Below are 17930 nucleotides of genomic sequence, written 5' to 3' on the forward strand. Positions count from 1 at the left end.
AAGGTATGGTAAGTCTGTGGACTTTCTACAAGTCCCCAGTACCTCAGTATGTTAGGTCATATAAATATATCCATTTCAACAGCAACATAGGTAGTAGTCTAGGGTCACTGCTTATCAAGATTTTTTTTTTTAAAGATTTTATTCCTTTATTTGAGAGAGAGAGAATGCGCGTGCAAGAGAGAGCAGGGGGAGGGGCAGAGGGAGAGGGAGAAGCAGACTCCCCGCTGAGCAGGGAGCCCAACACGGGGCTCGATCCCAGGACTCTGAGATCACAACCTGAGCCACAGGCAGACGCTTAACTGACTGACCCCTCAAATTTTCATGTGCATAAGAATCTCTTGAACATCAGAATCAGATTCGGATTCAGAGGCCTAGAGTGGGAGGGGTTTGGGTGGTTATGCTGAGATTCAGCATTTCTTTTTTTTTTTAAAGATTTTATCCATTTATTTGAGAGAGAGAGAATGAGAAAGAACACATGAGAGGGGGGAGTGTCAGAGGGAGAAGCAGACTCCCCGCCGAGCAGGGAGCCCGATGCAGGACTCGATCCAGGGACTCCAGGATCATGACCTGAGCCGAAGGCAGTCGCTTAACCAACTGAGCCACCCAGGCGCCCCTGAGATTCAGCATTTCTAACAAACTCCCAGGTAGTACTACTGATCCCCAGACTTTGACTAGAGAGGTTCTGGGTGGTAAATAGCATCTAATATGACCTTGCCCTCAGGCTCTAGAATGTGGCTGCAACAGTGACTGCTTAGAGCTATGCCTAGCAAGTTTGTTTTTTGTAAAGGGCCAGGTGTGAAGAGTAAATATTTTGCACTTTGTGGCCATTAGCCATATTCTTCTTGATTTGTTTCTATGCTTGCTTTTACAATTAAAAAAAATTTTTTTTAACCGTTTTAGCTCTGAGGTATACTCTCAGCCTCAAGCAAGAAGCTAAAGTCATATCCATTGGGCTTGTCAAATTAGCCCATGGCTCTCAGCCCCGACATTGATAGAAGTCCCTTATTTCATCAGGCCTCTTGGGATGACTACAGAGGAATCGTAAGGATTCCAATTCCAAAAGCAATAAAGGAACTTTGTAAGAAGATCTCTATGTTTATTGGAGGGAGGGGAGATAAAATTATATGGAAGAAAACTACCTTTTTATTTGATGCCATAATAAATGAAAACTAAAGCTATTCATATTTAGATCATAAGTAAGATCTGAGTAGAACTTTACCGTGGACCCAGGATACATTTGACCTATTTTAATTTATGTGATCAGCCTATTCTGTGTGGCGGTACAATATCCAGTTACGGTTATAAGAAATTGGTCCAACTTGGGTGTGAATCCCAGTTCTTCTGCTTAATAGGTGGGTAGCTTTGGTTAAGTTACTTAACTTTTCTGAGACATCATAATGTCCCTGGGGTTGTTTATAAATAAGTGTGTGTATTTGAAATACTTAACATAGTGCTTGGAACTTAGAAGACAATAAATGGTGGCTGTTACTATGTTATTATGGTCATGACTGAATTGTATAAAAGAATCAGCTCCATGACTAATTGTCAGGATATTCTTTAAGGTAGATTATGTCCTAGATTATGGTCCTCATGGCATTTATGTCCTTCCTAATGTCTCTGCAGACATAATGGGGAAATTTGAACCGACAGCCTTTAGTAACAACATATTAAATTTTGCAAAACCATCAGAAACCTCAGTAGTAAACAAGTCAAGTCACTCTTCCATGTTTTGTTTTGTTTTGTTTTTACTCTTTCATGTATTTTTTTTTTCTTTCATGTATTTTTAAGGTGAGATTTCTTTGGGCAAAATCCCACCTTTAAAAATTGAAAGATTGGGACACCTGGGTGGCTCAGTCGTTGAGCGTCTGCCTTTGGCTCAGGTCATGATCCCAGAGTCCTGGGATCGAGCCCCGCATCAGGCTCCCTGCTCAGCAGGAAGCCTGCTTCTCCCTCTCCCACTCCCTCTGCTTGTGTTCCCTCTCTTGCTGTCTCTCTCTCTGTCAAATAAATAAAATCTTAAAATAAATAAATAAATAAAAATTGAAAGATTGTTTGATATAGTGTCTTCCCAGCTTGGTTATTAGTGCTTATTCTCATCACTTATTTTGAGGAATGTTGGAAACAGTTTTGCTTCAGTGATTTGCTCATCCTAATTTCAGTTCAGTGTTGGACTGGATAATGAGGATACAAATGAAAACTTTTGTCTGCCATGTCAGGCATTCAGGCATTAGTGGTAAAAGTAACAGTATCAGCAGTGTTCTTGTTTAAGAAAATTTATGGAAATTTATAAAATCTAAAGCATTGAGTAACCATAAAATGTTTTTATTTTTAAGTAAAACTTTATTTTTTTGATTGGACAGAATGTTTAAGTATTTCTTTTTAAAGTAATAAATTGGCTTTTGTTGTTATTGTTTTTAACCAAAGGAAATCATCCTAATAAACAAGACTTGCCGTCTTAAAATCAAAAGCCACTGGTATCTAAATAATTTTTGTCATTGCAAGTACTTACTTTTATGTTTTTGTTGTGTTTCATTATATTGTTAATTTTTTCAAATATGTGGCATGAAATAACTTGTTTAAATCTGTGGTTGCAAATTTTTGAAAAAATCTTTTTTAGCTTTTAGTAAAACATGGAGGAGACTTGTTTGCTGAGAATGAAAATAAAGACACTCCTTGTGATTGTGCTGAAAAGCAACACCATAAAGATTTGGCTCTCAATCTAGAATCACAAATGGTATTCTCACGAGATCCTGAAGCTGAAGAAATAGAAGCTGAATATGCTGCATTAGACAAACGAGAGGTAAGGTTTTATTTGTTTTTTTTTTTAATAAAAAAATTATATGGATTTTTTTCTTTTCATAAGTACTAATCTTATTATATGGCTTTCATGTTAAATTTTATTTTTCTACTTTAGAATCCAATTCATGTGGTCTTTGCAGTGTGCTTAATTAACACCCTGTCATCTACATAGCCATGATATGAAAATACAGGTAGAAAACCTAGAAATGGTAACTGTCCTCTAACATATGTAAATATGTTTACTTATTTATTTATTTATTTTTAATTATTTGAGAGAGAACCCCGTGCACAGGGTAGGGGGAGGGGCAGAGGGAGAGAGAAATTGAAGTAGACTCCGCGCTGAGCGTGGCACCCTACACAGGGCTCAATCTCACGACCCTGAGATCTGACCTGAGCCGAAACCAAGAGTTGGACGCTTAAGTGCCACCGAGGCATCCCTGTTTACTTACATTTCAATAGAGAGGCTGATGTGTGCGAAACATTGTTCCCTTAGCTTCTGGGACATTGTTCTTTGGTTTCCTTTGGGTCTTTCTTGTTTCAATAAATAGTACCTCCGTACTGAGTTGCTCAAGCATAAATGGTCAAGCTTTCTTGATTCCTCACTTCTTATGTCCAGACAATCTGGGAATCTTGTCAGTTTTACCTCCAGAAGTATAATCTAGATCCATTTACTCTTCCTGGTCTCTACTCCTACCTTCCAAGGCCCTCTCCATCTGAGTTTCCTAACTGGCCTCCTTCTTTCTGTTTTGGTCCCCTTAGAATCCATTTTGTACACATAAGCCAGAGAGACATTTTTAAACTTAAATTAGATCATATAAATCACTTAAATTACTCAGTGACTTTTCATTGTACTTAGAATAAAATGCAAACTGTTTGCTCAGATACAAGACCTTATATGGTCTCACCACTACCTACCTCTCCCAACATCATCTCAGATCTTTCTCCCCAGCTCATTTTGCTCTGATTATAATACGTAGAGTACACTGAGGCTTTTGCATTTGCTGTTTCCTATATCAGAAATCTTCTCCCAGTTTTTCTCTTGGCTGGCTCAGTAGTTCTTCAGAGAGGCAATCTTGGACTATTCTTTCACAAATAGGTCCCTCTCCTTCTATTATTCTTTACCATAATACCCTGTCTATTTTTTATAACACTTAACACATGCTATAATTATTTTATGTATTTATTCATTTTTTACTTTTCTTTCCTATTAGACTATCAACTCCATGAGGGCCAGAATCATAACTGCCTTAATCAACAGAGTATTTTCAGTGTCTGACACAGTGGACATCCATAGAAGTATTAAGTAAATTATAAGACACAATAAATGTTTTCCTCCCCAAATTATTCTGGTTCCTCCATGTTCAATGCCAACTTGATTCTAAAAGGACTTATACTAACTATTGTTTCTATGTGTTCAGAAAAATAATTGTATTGTTTGGGTTTTTTCCCCAAGAATTCCCAACAGTTTTTGAACTTATGTATTCCAGATTGTTAAAGGAACTGAGTTTCTTGGAATTCAGAAATTTATATTTCTTTACCCTTTGTGTTTCTTAGGTTAGGTTATTTTATGGGAATGCTTATTCAGATTAAGTACACATAGAAAGGGAGGCAGATGTCCTAAGCACTTTCACATGGTTGTTGAATCTACACAGTAACAGTCAATAACAGTTATGCTCCCTTCTTTTTTTAAGTGAGGAAGATAAATCAGAAAATAGTTGAATAATGTGCCAGGATCAAAGTGAGCTAAACCTGATTCTTCTGACTTCTCTATTTGCTATACTGCCTACCTTTTCATAATCCATCATCTTGAGTCAGACATAAAAACTATTACTGTAATAATATAATAATTTAGTCAGAAGACAACATTTGATCAATAATATTCTAGAAATAATGTGATGTGATTAAATTGAAAGACATTTGTGACTATATTCAGGCTTTTTTATCAAAGATACTATCTTAACATAAGTAAATCAGAAAATAATAGTATTCGTTTTCAATTGATTGAAGATCTAAATGAACTTAATATAACTATAATAAACTATTGAGTTAAAAAGAAGTTACAGAATAGTTTGATAAGACTAGTATGTATTGAGAGAAAATTGAAGTATACCAAAATGGTAATCATGGTTATGGATAATTTTTTTACCATTATTATTTTTTCTATTTGCATGCATTTCTTAAAAGTTATAATGAGCATTTATTGCTAAAAAAATATAAAAAATTTCCTCCTTTCTGACTCTACCCCCACAGTGGTAACAGTTTCTTGTGTGTGCTACCAGACTTAAGCAAACATATGTGATATAGAATTTTGAATGCAAAAGTAAGGTCATATAGTATATTGAGTTCTGCTAAACTATTTTTAAATTTTTTTTAATTGAAGTATAGTTGACACACAGTGTTACATTAGTTTCAGTTCTACAAAATAGTGATTCAACAAGTTTATGTATTAGGCTGTGCTCACTACAAATATATGGTCACCATAAATTGCTACCATGTCACCATACAATGCTATTATAATACCATTGACTTGATTCCCTATACTGTACCTTTTATTCCTGTGACTTATTCATTCCACAACTGGAAGCCTATTCCTCCCACTCCCCTTCACCCATTTTGCCCACCGCCCCCCCAACATCCCTCCCTCTGGCAACCATTAGTTCTCTGTATTTATGGGTATTTTTCTGCTTTTTGTTTGTTTATTCATTTGGGCTTTTTTTTAGATTCCACATATAAGTGAAATCATGATATTTGTCTTTCTCTGTCAGACTTATTTCACTTAGCGTAATACCCTCTAGATCCATCAAAGTTGTTATAAATTGCAAGAGCTCATCCTTTTTTACAGCTGAGTAATATTCCATCAGGTATGTATATGTACACCACATCTTTACCCATTCATCTATCAGTGGGCACTTGGGTTGCTTCCATATCTTGGCTATTGTAAGTAATGCTGTAGTAAATATAGGGGTACATATATCTTTTCAAATTAGTGTTTTTGAGTTCTTTAGGTAAATACCCAGTAGTGGAATTACTGGGTCATATGGTATTTCTATTTTTAATTTTTTGAGGAACCTCCATACTGTTTTCCACAGTGGCTGCACCAATTTACATTCCTACAAACAGTGCACGAGGCTTCCTTTTTCTCCACATCCTCACCAACTCTAAAATAGTTTTTCAACTTAACAATATATCATTAACATCTTTCCTAAGTCAGAACATGTGATCTACATATTTTAGCCATTTACTGACGAATTTAGATATTTTTTATTATTAAAAACAAGGCTAAAGTGAATATCTACTTGTTACATACATATCTTTATCCAGTTGTGTGATTATTCTGGTTTAAAACATGGATCTAAAGCCACACTGACTGGATTCATATCTTACCCCCATGACTGACTTATTATATGACCTTGAGTAGTTTATTCAGTCTCTCTGCTTCAGTTTCTTCTTCCTTAAAATGGAGATTATAATGGTCCCTACTTTGTACAGAGTTGTAGTGATCCTTAAATGAGTTAATATATGTAAATACTTAGAACAGTACCTGGGTCATTATGTGTGTTATCTAAATGTATGCTATTATAATCATGATCATCATTATTGTTAATGGATGTGTATACACACTTTAAAAGTATATTCTCTATAAATGTGTAGAAATTGGTTTGATGGATCTTGAAATATATACATTTAAGATGCTGTTAAACTGTCCTAAAAGATTATATCAATTTATTTTCTTCTAGTAGCTTATTAAAGAATATTAAATATTAAGATATTAAAGAATATTAAGAATATAAATATTAAGAATATTAAAGAATTTCCTCACATTTCTGCTAGCATTAGATATTATCATTGTTTTTATTTTTTGCTAGTTTAGACAAATGGTACCTATTTGAATTTATTTATTTGATTATTCTGTGAATTGATTATTTATTTGCTTTTTTCCCTATGGATTGTGTTTTCTTAATGCTTTCCAAGAAAACTTTGTGTATTTTTCTGTATCCTACATTTTTCACTTAGGATATTCACAGATGTAAATTTTTCTTTCTCTATGGCTTCTGAATTTTTTTTCATGTTAATATTATAATATATGCCCCTATATTTTTTCTAGTTTTATAGTTTTGTTTTAATCCATATTAGATTATTTTAGTCTATTATTTCAAAATGTAAAAAACAATACTTTTGTAACTACTTATACACAAATGTTTATAGCAGCACTATTCATAATAACCAAAAGTTGAAGACAACCCAAATCTCTATCAACAAATGACTGGATAAATAGTGTGTGGTATACATATACAGTGGTATATTACTCAGTCATAAAAAGGAAAGAAGTACTAACACATGCTACAATATGGGTCAATCTCAGAAACATTGTGCTATGTAAAAGAAGGCAGACAAAAAGGTCACATGTTAAGTAACTCCATTTATATGAAATATCCAGACTAGGTAAATCCATAGAGACAGAAAGCACACTAGTGTTTGCCAGTGTCAGGGAGGAGGAATGACTAGGGAGTGACTCCTTAATGGGTATGGAGTTTTATTTTGGGATGGTAAGAATGTTTGGGAATTAGATACATATGGTGGTTGTACAACACTGTTGAACTGAATTGTACATTTTAAAATTGGGTTTTTTGGGGGGCGCCTCGGTGACTCAGATGGTTAAGCGTCTGCCTTCGGCTCAGGTCATGATCCCAGGGTCCTGGGATCGAGCCCCGCATCGGGCTCCCTGCTTGGCTCTCTGTCAAATAAATAAATAAAATAAAATCTTAATATATTATAAATAAATATAATATAAAATAATATATTATTATTTTATAATATAAAATATTATATATTTATATTAAAATTATAATATTATATAAAATATAATATTATTTTATAATATAAAATAAATAAATAAAATCTTAATAAAATAAAATAAAATTGGGTTTTTTGGGGGCGCCTGGGTGGCTCAGTTGGTTAAGTGACTGCCTTCGGCTCAGGTCATGATCCCGGGGTCCTGGGATGGAGCCCCGCATCGGGCTCCCTGATTACCGGGAAGCCTGCTTCTCCCTCTCCCACTCCCCCTGCTTGTGTTCTCTCTCATGCTGTCTCTCTCTCTCTCTGTCAATTAAATAAATAAATAAAATCTTTAAAAAATAAATAAAATAGGGTTTTTTTTTAAAAAAATGTTATTTATTTGAGAGAGAGAGAGAGGGAAAGCACAAGTGGGGGTGGGGAAGCAGAGGGGGAGGGAGAAGCAGACTCCCCGCTGAGCAGGGAGCCCAACATGGGGCTCTATCCCAGGACCCTGAGCTCATGACCTGAGCCGAAGGCAGATGCTTAAATGACTCAGCCACCTAGGCACCCCTAAAATTGTTATTTTTAAGTAATGTGTGTTTCATAACAATTTAAAAAAATAATACCAAAAAACAATGCTTTCTTTAAAATTCATTTTATACCTTCTGCTTTGACCCTAATCAACTTTTGGATTATCCTGCCTATGCTAATAGTTTTACATGGCCTGCTATGTAATTGTATTAAACTACATAATTAGGTAGTTTAAAAGATTCATATTCCCGAGGTGTCTATTTTAATTAAGTTTCTCAATTCAGTTAATGATCTGGACACTGTATAATATTATATCTCTATAATTTCTTCTTGATACATTTTAATTCTTTCCTTCAGATTAGTTTATAAATGGATAAAATCTATTTCTTCATCCCATCACTGAACAAAACTCTTGAGTGACTGACTGCTCTGCCAGACACTGTTTTAGGAGCTTGAGGATACAGTGAAGAACAAAAATAAGCCCCTGCCCTCTAGGTGCTTATGTTCTAGCATCGATATAGACGCACATAAATAAGGTTAAAAAGTAAATACAATTTGTGAGAGTGGTAACTGCTATAAGGAAATAAAAACAAGGTGATGTGTTGGAGTGATGGCTGGGAAGAGTGTATTTAATTTACATAAACCTTTACAGACAGAACAGAGAAACTAGTGAGTGTTGGACCTAGTTGGGGTCAGGCTCTGTAGGAGTAGACTGTGTGACTGTATGTGGGTAAATGAAGGGAAGACAAACAATATGTTGCTCTGAAAGCCATCGAAAGAATTCCCGCCTCCCAGTTCCTCTCCCAGTTTATAACTCAGGAAAACTCAGGCTCTTTTTCTGACAGGGAACGCATATGGTGGACATGGCCTTAGCTGGCTTCCCTGGTGTGCAGGTCTAGCCTACTGTGCGAGAGCAGCTGCCTTCCTCTTAGATCAAAGTACAGATCAGGGTGGACCAGGCCTTAAGTCCAGGGGAGAGCAGCTGAGTAAGAAGAGAGGAAACTGAAAGAAGGGGAAAGGTCTGAGAATCCTAAGACTTTCTCTTCCAGGCTAAGCTCATGGATCAGCTAATGAGAGATTGATATTAGGAGGAATTGGAAATAATTCTCTTTGTTCCAAGTGCCTTTCACATCTTCTAAAATTAAAGCAATTACTAATACATTTGGGTAAATGAGTACCTGTTTTTCGTTTTTTAACAATAAGTATGTTTTACCTATATAATTGGGGAAAGCTGTTTTCATTGTGGAAAGAAATAAAAACAAATTCTTCTTTCATAAATACTTTGTCATAGTCTTTTCTGAAAGTTTTTGAAGATGCTATCACTTTATACATGATAGTCAAAGAGGTACAGTTTTTATATTGGGATCTTTCACATTTTTTCAGTGATATTTTTTCAGTGGTATTTTGGTAGCAGAAGTATGCACGGATGCAAAAGAGGTACTTTTATTTGCTCTTACCTTTTTAAATTAGTTTCCGTTTTCTTTCTATGTATCAGTACTGACTGCTTTGAAGGTTATTGCTAGATTGTGTTTAATCTGAAAATAGAAGCAGTTTATCTTTGCAACAAGAAAGAGAAAGGCACCTTCATTTTAATCCTTCTTACAGAAGAGAGGGCTAGTGCCCACTTGGGACTGAGCAATGTATTGAAATGCTTCACATGACCTAATTACAGTTCTGTTGCAGAGATTTCGGAGTGAATATGTTATGTGTTCATGAAGGCAATATGTCTTTCTCCTTCAAGAACTATTTTTCTTCCATTGTAACCTAAATTTAAAACTGAATTTTTTTAAACTTAAATCTATGTAGATTGCTTTATACGATCTCTTTTTTAACCTATCTAGAATCAAATCTCATTTGGCTCACATAAATAAAGTAGAATGATAGCTAATCTAAAAAAGAGCATTTAGACCGGGTATTATAAGGAAGTGTTGAATCACTGCATTGTACACCTGAAACTAATATTACACTCTATGTCAACTATAATTCAAATAAAAACTTAAAAAATAAAAAGAATATTTAGGAAATAATACCAGGAAATATACAATTGCCACCACTAGGAATATCAAGAAATACCTATTCTCATTGCTGAGGCAGGAGAGGTACCTGGAATCCCAAGTCTGAACTTGGAACACATTTTTTAGAAGTAATGTTCTACATAGTATGTAAGTTCTATACTGGAGTGAGTACTATAAATTTAACCATAAAAGGATTTCTTAGATTTTTGCAAGGGAAAGTGTGGTTCATAAATTAGCTGAAAAGCAAACTGTACATGGTAATTTGGGGATTATAAAGGTCAGGAAATTTGTCAGATCAACTGAGAAAAATTATCCCTATTGAATAGAATCCTATTCATAAGTGGTTAAATAAGAATTGGTGAAAGGAGGGCGCCTGAGTGGCTCAGTCGGTTAAGCCTCCAACTCTTGGTTTTGGCTCAGGTCATAATCTCAGGGGTATGAGATCAAGCCCCCTCCCTTCCCCATTGGGCTCCCCATTCAGTGGGGAGTCTGCTCTGCCTCTCTCCCTCTCCTTCTGCCCCTTCCCCTACGTGTGCAGTCTCTTTCTCTCTCAAATAAATCTTAAAAAAAACAAAATTGGTGAAATGGTTTCCACGATACCCCCCCAAAAATGAAGCAAGAAATACAGTATCTTATTCTAAAATATCTGTAAATCAGCTAAAATGGATGAGGTTTGCTAATTGCCCAGAGTTCTCTGGAGACTGTGATCCGTGCTGCAAGAGGACATCCTCAATTCTTGGGAATTTCTACTGTTTTTTAAGCTTTCGTCTTTGTCCTTTAGTCTATGCTTACTGTAGTAAGCTGGTTAACAACTGTTTAAAAGAATTGAAATAGATAATTCATCAATGTTAATAACACAATATTGAGTAAAAATAAAAGGAAATTGTCTAAATATATATAATGTTATGCTATAATGTTATGACAACCATACATCAAATTCATGATAGTGATTTCCATAGGCAAGGATGGGGAGACTTAGGGAAATGTAATGGGGAAAACATGTCATGGATTATTTTAGCTTTTACATAATCCTCCCCCTTGTCCCCTCGGTCTGTTACCTGCAGCCAACTGCAATCCAGAAGCAAATGATCTTCCTTCTGACATATCCTCAGAAGGTCAGTAGTAGCCTAACACTATATCATAATGCCTATGTTATTCACCTCACTTGATCTCATCACACAGGCATCTTATCATCTCACTTCACAAGAAGGGTGAGCACAGTCCATAAGATATTTTGAGAGAAACTATATTCGTACAACAATTACAGTGTATTATAATTGTTCTGTTTTATTATTGTTAATCTCTTACTGTGCCTAATTTATAAATTAAACTTTATCGTAAGTATGTATGTATAGGGAACAACAGTATACATATATAGGGTTCAGTACTATCCATGGTTTCTGGGATCCATGGTGGGAAGTATTGGGACACACATTCCCTAATGGATGAGGGTGGAGGGGAGACTACTGTATAAAATTTTGCTTCTTTTGTTTCATTTTGTTTTAAAAAGGACTTGAAACAAGTATGACCAAAATGTTAACAGTAATTGTTTCTGAGTAGTGAAACACTTGTAATTTATATTCTTTATATGTTTTCTGTTAAAAGCAAACAAAGATAAAAGATAACAAAAGAATAAAAAACTTGAGACGATATAGTACCTATATAAAGAAAACTATATTTATAGTACCTATATAAAGAGCATTAATGAACACATGAATAAAGAGAGATAATATGTTTACGATAAGAACTCTGAATAGTATGGCATAGTCACATTTCCCCAGGTTAATTAAGAAGTATCATATAATGCCACTAATAATCCAAATTAGATCTTAATAAATGTAAATGTTTGGTGGTTCAGTGGTTAAACTCAATGAACAGGGCGCCTGGGTGGCTCAGTCGTTAGACGTCTGCCTTCCGCTCAGGTCATGATCCCAGGGTCCTGGGATCGAGCCCCACATCGGGCTCCCTGCTCAGCGGGGAGTCTGCTTCTCCCTCTCCCACTCCCTCTGCTTGTGTTCCTGCTCTTGCTGTCTCTGTCTCTGTCAAATAAATAAATAAAATCTTTAAAAAAAAAAAAAACAAAACTCAATGAACATATATATTTACATATATAATTGGTTTGTAAAAAGCAAAGACTGGATAAAAATACTTGAGAACTTTAGTCATGATTATTGCTCAATGGTGGTATTACAGGTTTTTATTTCGAATTATTTTTTGTATTACCCAAATTTTTAAAATTGTAAAGTAAGATGGTTTGTCATTATAGTATGGTGCCTTTATTTTAGAATAATAAGGTTGCATGAGCCTTGGCATTCCACTTTCTAGCTTATAAAAGACTTGTGAAACAGTAGTTTGAGGTCCATGATAGTGGAGCACACAGACCTTTTTAACTTCAGTAATCAAAGTGAAACAGGAAGATTGAATTAAATGATTATCATATATATTTGTTTATAGGCATTTAGGATTTCCCAAGAGTATAACAGCCAACTTAACTTGATTTTCTTCTTTTCAAAGCCATATGAAGGATTAAGGCCTCAGGATCTTCGTAGATTGAAAGATATGCTTATTGTGGAGACTGCAGACATGCTTCAGGCTCCACTGTTTACTGCTGAAGCTTTACTTCGAGCTCATGGTAATGAAAAATGTCTTATGCTTCTGATAACATGAGTGCCTTTTGAAACTTTTCAGAGTTAAAATATGGCTATTTTACTATTTCAATATAAAACAAAATAGTTTGTTAAACAAGCCTAAATTGTTTTTTGTGTAGTGGTTACTGCGGTACCCAGCATCCTCAGAACATTCTGTATTTTGGAGTGTGAATTGGCTATAAATCATAGAGGAGAAATAGGAAATTTGTGTTTAAAAACCAAGCTACTAAATGATCTTATGGATTGTCTAATTTTAGAAATGTGCCTGACTTAAGCGGGGTTGAAAGTTGGAATCCATAGTCCTAATCCTAGTTTTAACATTCATTTTTACTAAAGTCAATTAAATACCTAACAGTTGTGTTATTAGTACTGTCAGTTATATTCATTTTATATAAAAGCTGTTTCTCACCATGAAGTGTACAAAGCGAAATTATGGAGTCAATACAAGAATGTACTATTCCTTTTAAGTTTTTTTTGCGAGGGGGGGTTGTTGTTGTTGTTGTTGTTTTAAGGACATTAACAACTTTACTTAGGAAAACTACTCAGCTTGTTTTAAGTTCTCTGTGATACTTAAGGCAGCCATTCTGGTAGTTGTCACATGCTGAGTTGGACCCTGTCATTGCACAGTTCGTATGTGATATTTTGGGTGGTTTCAAAGATAAGTTTTTTCTGATTTAAAAATTATTTTTAAAAAGAGAAAGGTAAATGTCTCTTCTGCCTGGTTTACCTGTCTATTTGAACTATAAGTCTGTCACCTATACTAAAATAGAATGTCGGGGCGCATGGGTGGCTCAGTCATTAAGCGTCTACTTTCAGCTCAGGTCATGGTCCCAGGGTCCTGGGATTGAGCCCCGCATCGGGCTCCCTGCTCGGCCGGGAGCCTGCTTCTCCCTCCCCCATTCCCCCTGCTTGTGTTCCCTCTCTCGCTGTGTCTCTCTCTGTCAAATAAATAAAATCTTTAAAAAATAATAATAATTTAAAATAAAATAAAATAGAATGTCAACTTCCAAAATTTTTTATATAATTGTTTGATCAGAAGAAAATTTAAAATTCCATATTTCATCATCCCTTGGTCATCACTGTGAATAATTTGATATATAACTTTCTAGAATCCCTACCTCTAATATTGATATTTCCCAGGGTTCTGTACTTGAGATTATTTCCACTTTATATACCAGTGGCTCGTAAATTTTAGTATAAATAAGGATTACCTGAGAAACTAACCGGAGAGTCCTAGACTATTTCTGGAGAGTCTAGGTCATTAGGTGAGGGGTGAGGCTTAAAAATACAAGTTGTAAAGACGCCTACAAGTGGACCAGTCTCAGAGAAGCATTGCTATACACATTTATCTATTGAAACCAAAGGTTTCAAAAATCATCCAAACAATAAAGTATATCTACAACCTGACTTTAATAAAGTATTTGAGGTTGGGTTTCTAAATGTCTGTTTAACATTTTTTCCTCAATCTAAGGATGTCCACACCTAAACTCCTCTTTTCTCCCACTGTCTTGATGCACGAGCGTCACATTCATCAAACTACCCTGCCAGAAATGTGAAAGTCATACTTCACTCCTCCGTGCTTGTTACATTTGGCCACGGTCTCATCATTTCTTAAGTGTCTCTCATCTTCCCATCCCCGGCTCCAGCTCCCTCTCCAGCTCTTTCCATTCCCATTGCCACTGAGTTAAATTCAGGCTGTCATTAGTTTCCATCTAAATCATAGTCTCCTGAGTCGTGGTCTCCGGTGTTGTCATTCTTCTTTTACCCTATTAATTTTTCATATTGCCATTAGACTGTTCTTTTAAAATGCACATTGGAGCATGTCACTCCCTCGCTGAAAAACCCTTCACTACCTTTCCACAGACTTAAAACCATCTAAACTCTTTAGTAGACCTTCATGACCCAGATTTCTTTACCTGGGCTGTCATCTCCCCCTTTCTTTAATTACCCACTCTTGCTTGTCCTTAGTAACCACATCTTCCAGGAAACCTTTTCTGCTTATGTGTTCCCAAGTCTGCACTGAGACCCTTCCTGTCTATTTCTACTACATCCTGTGTCATACAGTTAGAATACAGTTTTATAGTAATCTCTTTATTTGCTTTTCCTCTAGATTAACCTGGGAGGTCTTAGAGGGAAGCTTTTAATGTTTTTTGTTTCCACAGTACCTGACATACATTAAGCTCTCAGAAAAAGGTTATAGAATGAATAATATATAATAAATAATATACCTGAAGTGTTATTTATATATACGTTACTCCTGCACACATTCCATTGTCCAGAATTCAGTCAGTTGGCCACACTTAACTGCAAGCAACAGTTCTACACTGAAGCATTTTTTGTATACTTATAACCATTTCTGGGTAATGTATCATAACTCTGAGTAACAGTATATAGAGAATCTAAGTTATATGAAGTATCACAGTCTAAGTTACAATATATAAAGAATCTAATCTAACTTTACCAAAAATTTTTTAAAGGAACATTTTCATCTCTATTTGTTTACATTGTGTCATCAAGTATTATTAAATGATCAATTCCAGGGGCACCTGGATGGCTCTGTTAAGTGTCCAACTCTTGATTTGGCTCAGGTATGATCTCAGGGTTGAAAGATCAAGCCCCACGTCAAGTTCCATGCTGAGCATGGAGCCTGCTTAAGATTCACTCTCTCTCCCCCTCTGACCCTCCCCGCCTAAAAAAATTATCAACTCCATTTTTACTCCATTGATATTTTCCTCAGTTACTTCTTTTACATAATAGGGGTCAGTTCTAATAAGGTGATAATCTAATTGAATTTTCTTATTTGGTATTATCTATTCTGTGATAACTTTTTTGATAACTTACTTAATAGGTCTATATTTCATTTCCCTATTTAGGCATAAAATAGAGGCTAGCAGGTTTTCAAATGGACATCTCTTCTATACTATTTGGATAATACCAGTAACAGTGACATTTGATAATCAAATAAGATAGAGATAACTGATGTTAGTGAATAAAATAGTGCACAGAACTACAATTTCTACTAATTGCTCTCAAAACAGGGATAGGCTGTGTTTCAGAGCTATTAACTGAACTACTTAGAAGATTTATAGATTATATCCTGGGTAACATTCACTCAGCTTTACACAGGAAAGTAGATTTGAGTATTATATATTATCTGTTGTCAAATGTAGTCCCAAGGTAATGAAGTTGATCTAGATTAAGCAGAAGACAGAAATGTTTGGCAGTATTTACTGAGCAGTAATTGAATTTTAAGGAAGACTCTGTTAGGAATACAGAGGTCATTCTCTGAGTATTTCCTCAGTAATACAAGTAACATAATGGAATGCTACCTAATAAGAAAATAAGTAAAATTTACAAAATACGAGACCAAAGGTAATTTGCTTATGCTTAGAATTAATTTATATTGAAGTATTCTTTAAGCTCCTTTGAAGACTCATCATCATCTCTAGGTAGTTAAACATCAGTGGTCTATATCTTCTCACTCTGCTCTCTTCCTGGGAAATGATATCTTCTTCCAAGGTTTCTATAGGTAAAGATTTCTCCCTCTGGACTAGACTTCTTTTCTTAGCTCCGCACCCTTGTATATAACTGCCTTTTTTTTTTTTAAGATTTTATTTATTTATTTGACAGAGAGAGAGAGACACAGCGAGAGAGGGAACACAAGCAGGGGGAGTGGGAGAGGGAGAAGCAGGCTTCCTGCAGAGAAGGGAGCCCCATGCGGGGCTCGATCCCAGGACCCTGGGATCATGACCTGAGCCAAAGGCAGACGCCTAATGACTGAGCCACCCAGGCGCCCCTATAACTGCCTATTTTAAAGCATCTCTAGGATATCTCAAAAGCATCTTAAACTCATTATGTCTGAAACTAAAATCATGCTCTTCCATCTGTACCTGATTCTTTGGTATTCCCTATTTACATAAATGGCACGAACCAACCAGGTGGGTAAACCTGGGACACCAACCTTGATATATCCTGTCCTTCAGACTCTATGTCCTATTGTCGCCAAATTGTCACTTCCACCTTCCATGTGTTAAACTCCTCTCTTTCTCTATCTCCACTACAACCAACCACCTACTTCTAGCTTCCATCATCTCTCACTTATACTACCCATTCCCCTCCTATTTGGACTGTGTTCCCTCTACTCCTGCCCTATCTAGTTTCTTTGTTTGTTGTAGTCAGAATGATCTTTTCAAATCTGATCGTGACAACCTGTCCTTCCTAACCCCAAACTCAGCTTCTCAGTGACTTCCTATCACTCCTGAGCTGATGATGGAAGTGTTATTAAAAAGTCCTGCATGATCTAGCCCCTGCCTATTTTTTCAGCCTCATCTCATGCAGTGCTTTCCTTCTGCTGTCCGTGCTACAGCTACATTGACCTTTTTAACTTCACAAGGATGCCATCTTCCCTCCTACCACAGGGACTTTGAACATGCTGTGCATTGCCTGTCTAGAATGTCTTTCCCCCTCCCTTTTACTACTTAACTCCCACTCATCTTTCATTTGTCCACTTCAAGCTATTTCTCCAGAGTCAGACCTTCTCTGACTTGGGATTCTCTACCTGTCCTTCATGGCACCCTGACAGTGATGATTCTTTTACTTAACGTCTTTCTCCTTGCTAGACTGTAAGTTTCATGAAGGCAGGAATCTGCCTGATTTTTCCTCCCATTGTATCCCTACTGCCTGACACAGTGCATGGCACATAAAAGACATTCAGTAAATATTTGCTAAGTGAATGATGTGATAGAATCCAAACAAAAGTTGTGCTGAAAAATATTTATAGTAAATAAGATTAAAATTTAACATATTTAGTATCTGTTTATAGAAATTATAGTAGTTCTTTTTTTCCTTTATTAAACAGTGATATAATGGATACTTTTGAAGAATAATCTTACTGTGCTAAGAAAAGTAATTTTAACTTTTTAAGTAAGTAATGACATATCAAAACACTAACATCCAGGACACATGGGTGGCTCAGTCATTAAGCGTCTACCTTCAGCTCAGGTCATGATCCCAGGGTCCTGGGATCAAGCCCTGCATCAGGCTCCCTGCTCCGCGGGAAGCCTGCTTCTCCCTCTCCCACTCCCCCTGCTTGTGTTCCCTCTCTCACTGTGTCTCTCTCTGTCAAATAAATAAATTAAATATTAAAAAAAAAAAAAAACTA

The 17930-nt window shown here is 35.9% G+C and overlaps 1 protein-coding gene across 6 annotated transcripts in view; it reads left to right on the forward strand.

Moving 5' to 3' along the window:
- Positions 1–17930, forward strand: part of ANKIB1 (ankyrin repeat and IBR domain containing 1) — a 146933-nt gene that overhangs the window by 71972 nt on the left and 57031 nt on the right. For 4 of the 6 annotated variants that reach the window (XM_035020536.1, XM_035020534.1, XM_035020535.1 and 1 more), the window contains exons 4-6: positions 2618–2800; positions 11186–11236; positions 12636–12753. In XM_035020536.1, coding sequence (XP_034876427.1) covers positions 2618–2800; positions 11186–11236; positions 12636–12753 — 352 coding nt within the window. The remainder of the gene's footprint in view (positions 1–2617; positions 2801–11185; positions 11237–12635; positions 12754–17930) is intronic. The other 2 variants (XM_035020538.1, XM_035020539.1) reach the window with 1 other exon arrangement.

Source organism: Mirounga leonina, unplaced genomic scaffold (genome assembly GCF_011800145.1).
Source record: "Mirounga leonina isolate KUSES-001 unplaced genomic scaffold, KU_Mleo_1.0 Mir_174, whole genome shotgun sequence".
NCBI classification, from domain to species: domain Eukaryota; kingdom Metazoa; phylum Chordata; class Mammalia; order Carnivora; family Phocidae; genus Mirounga; species Mirounga leonina.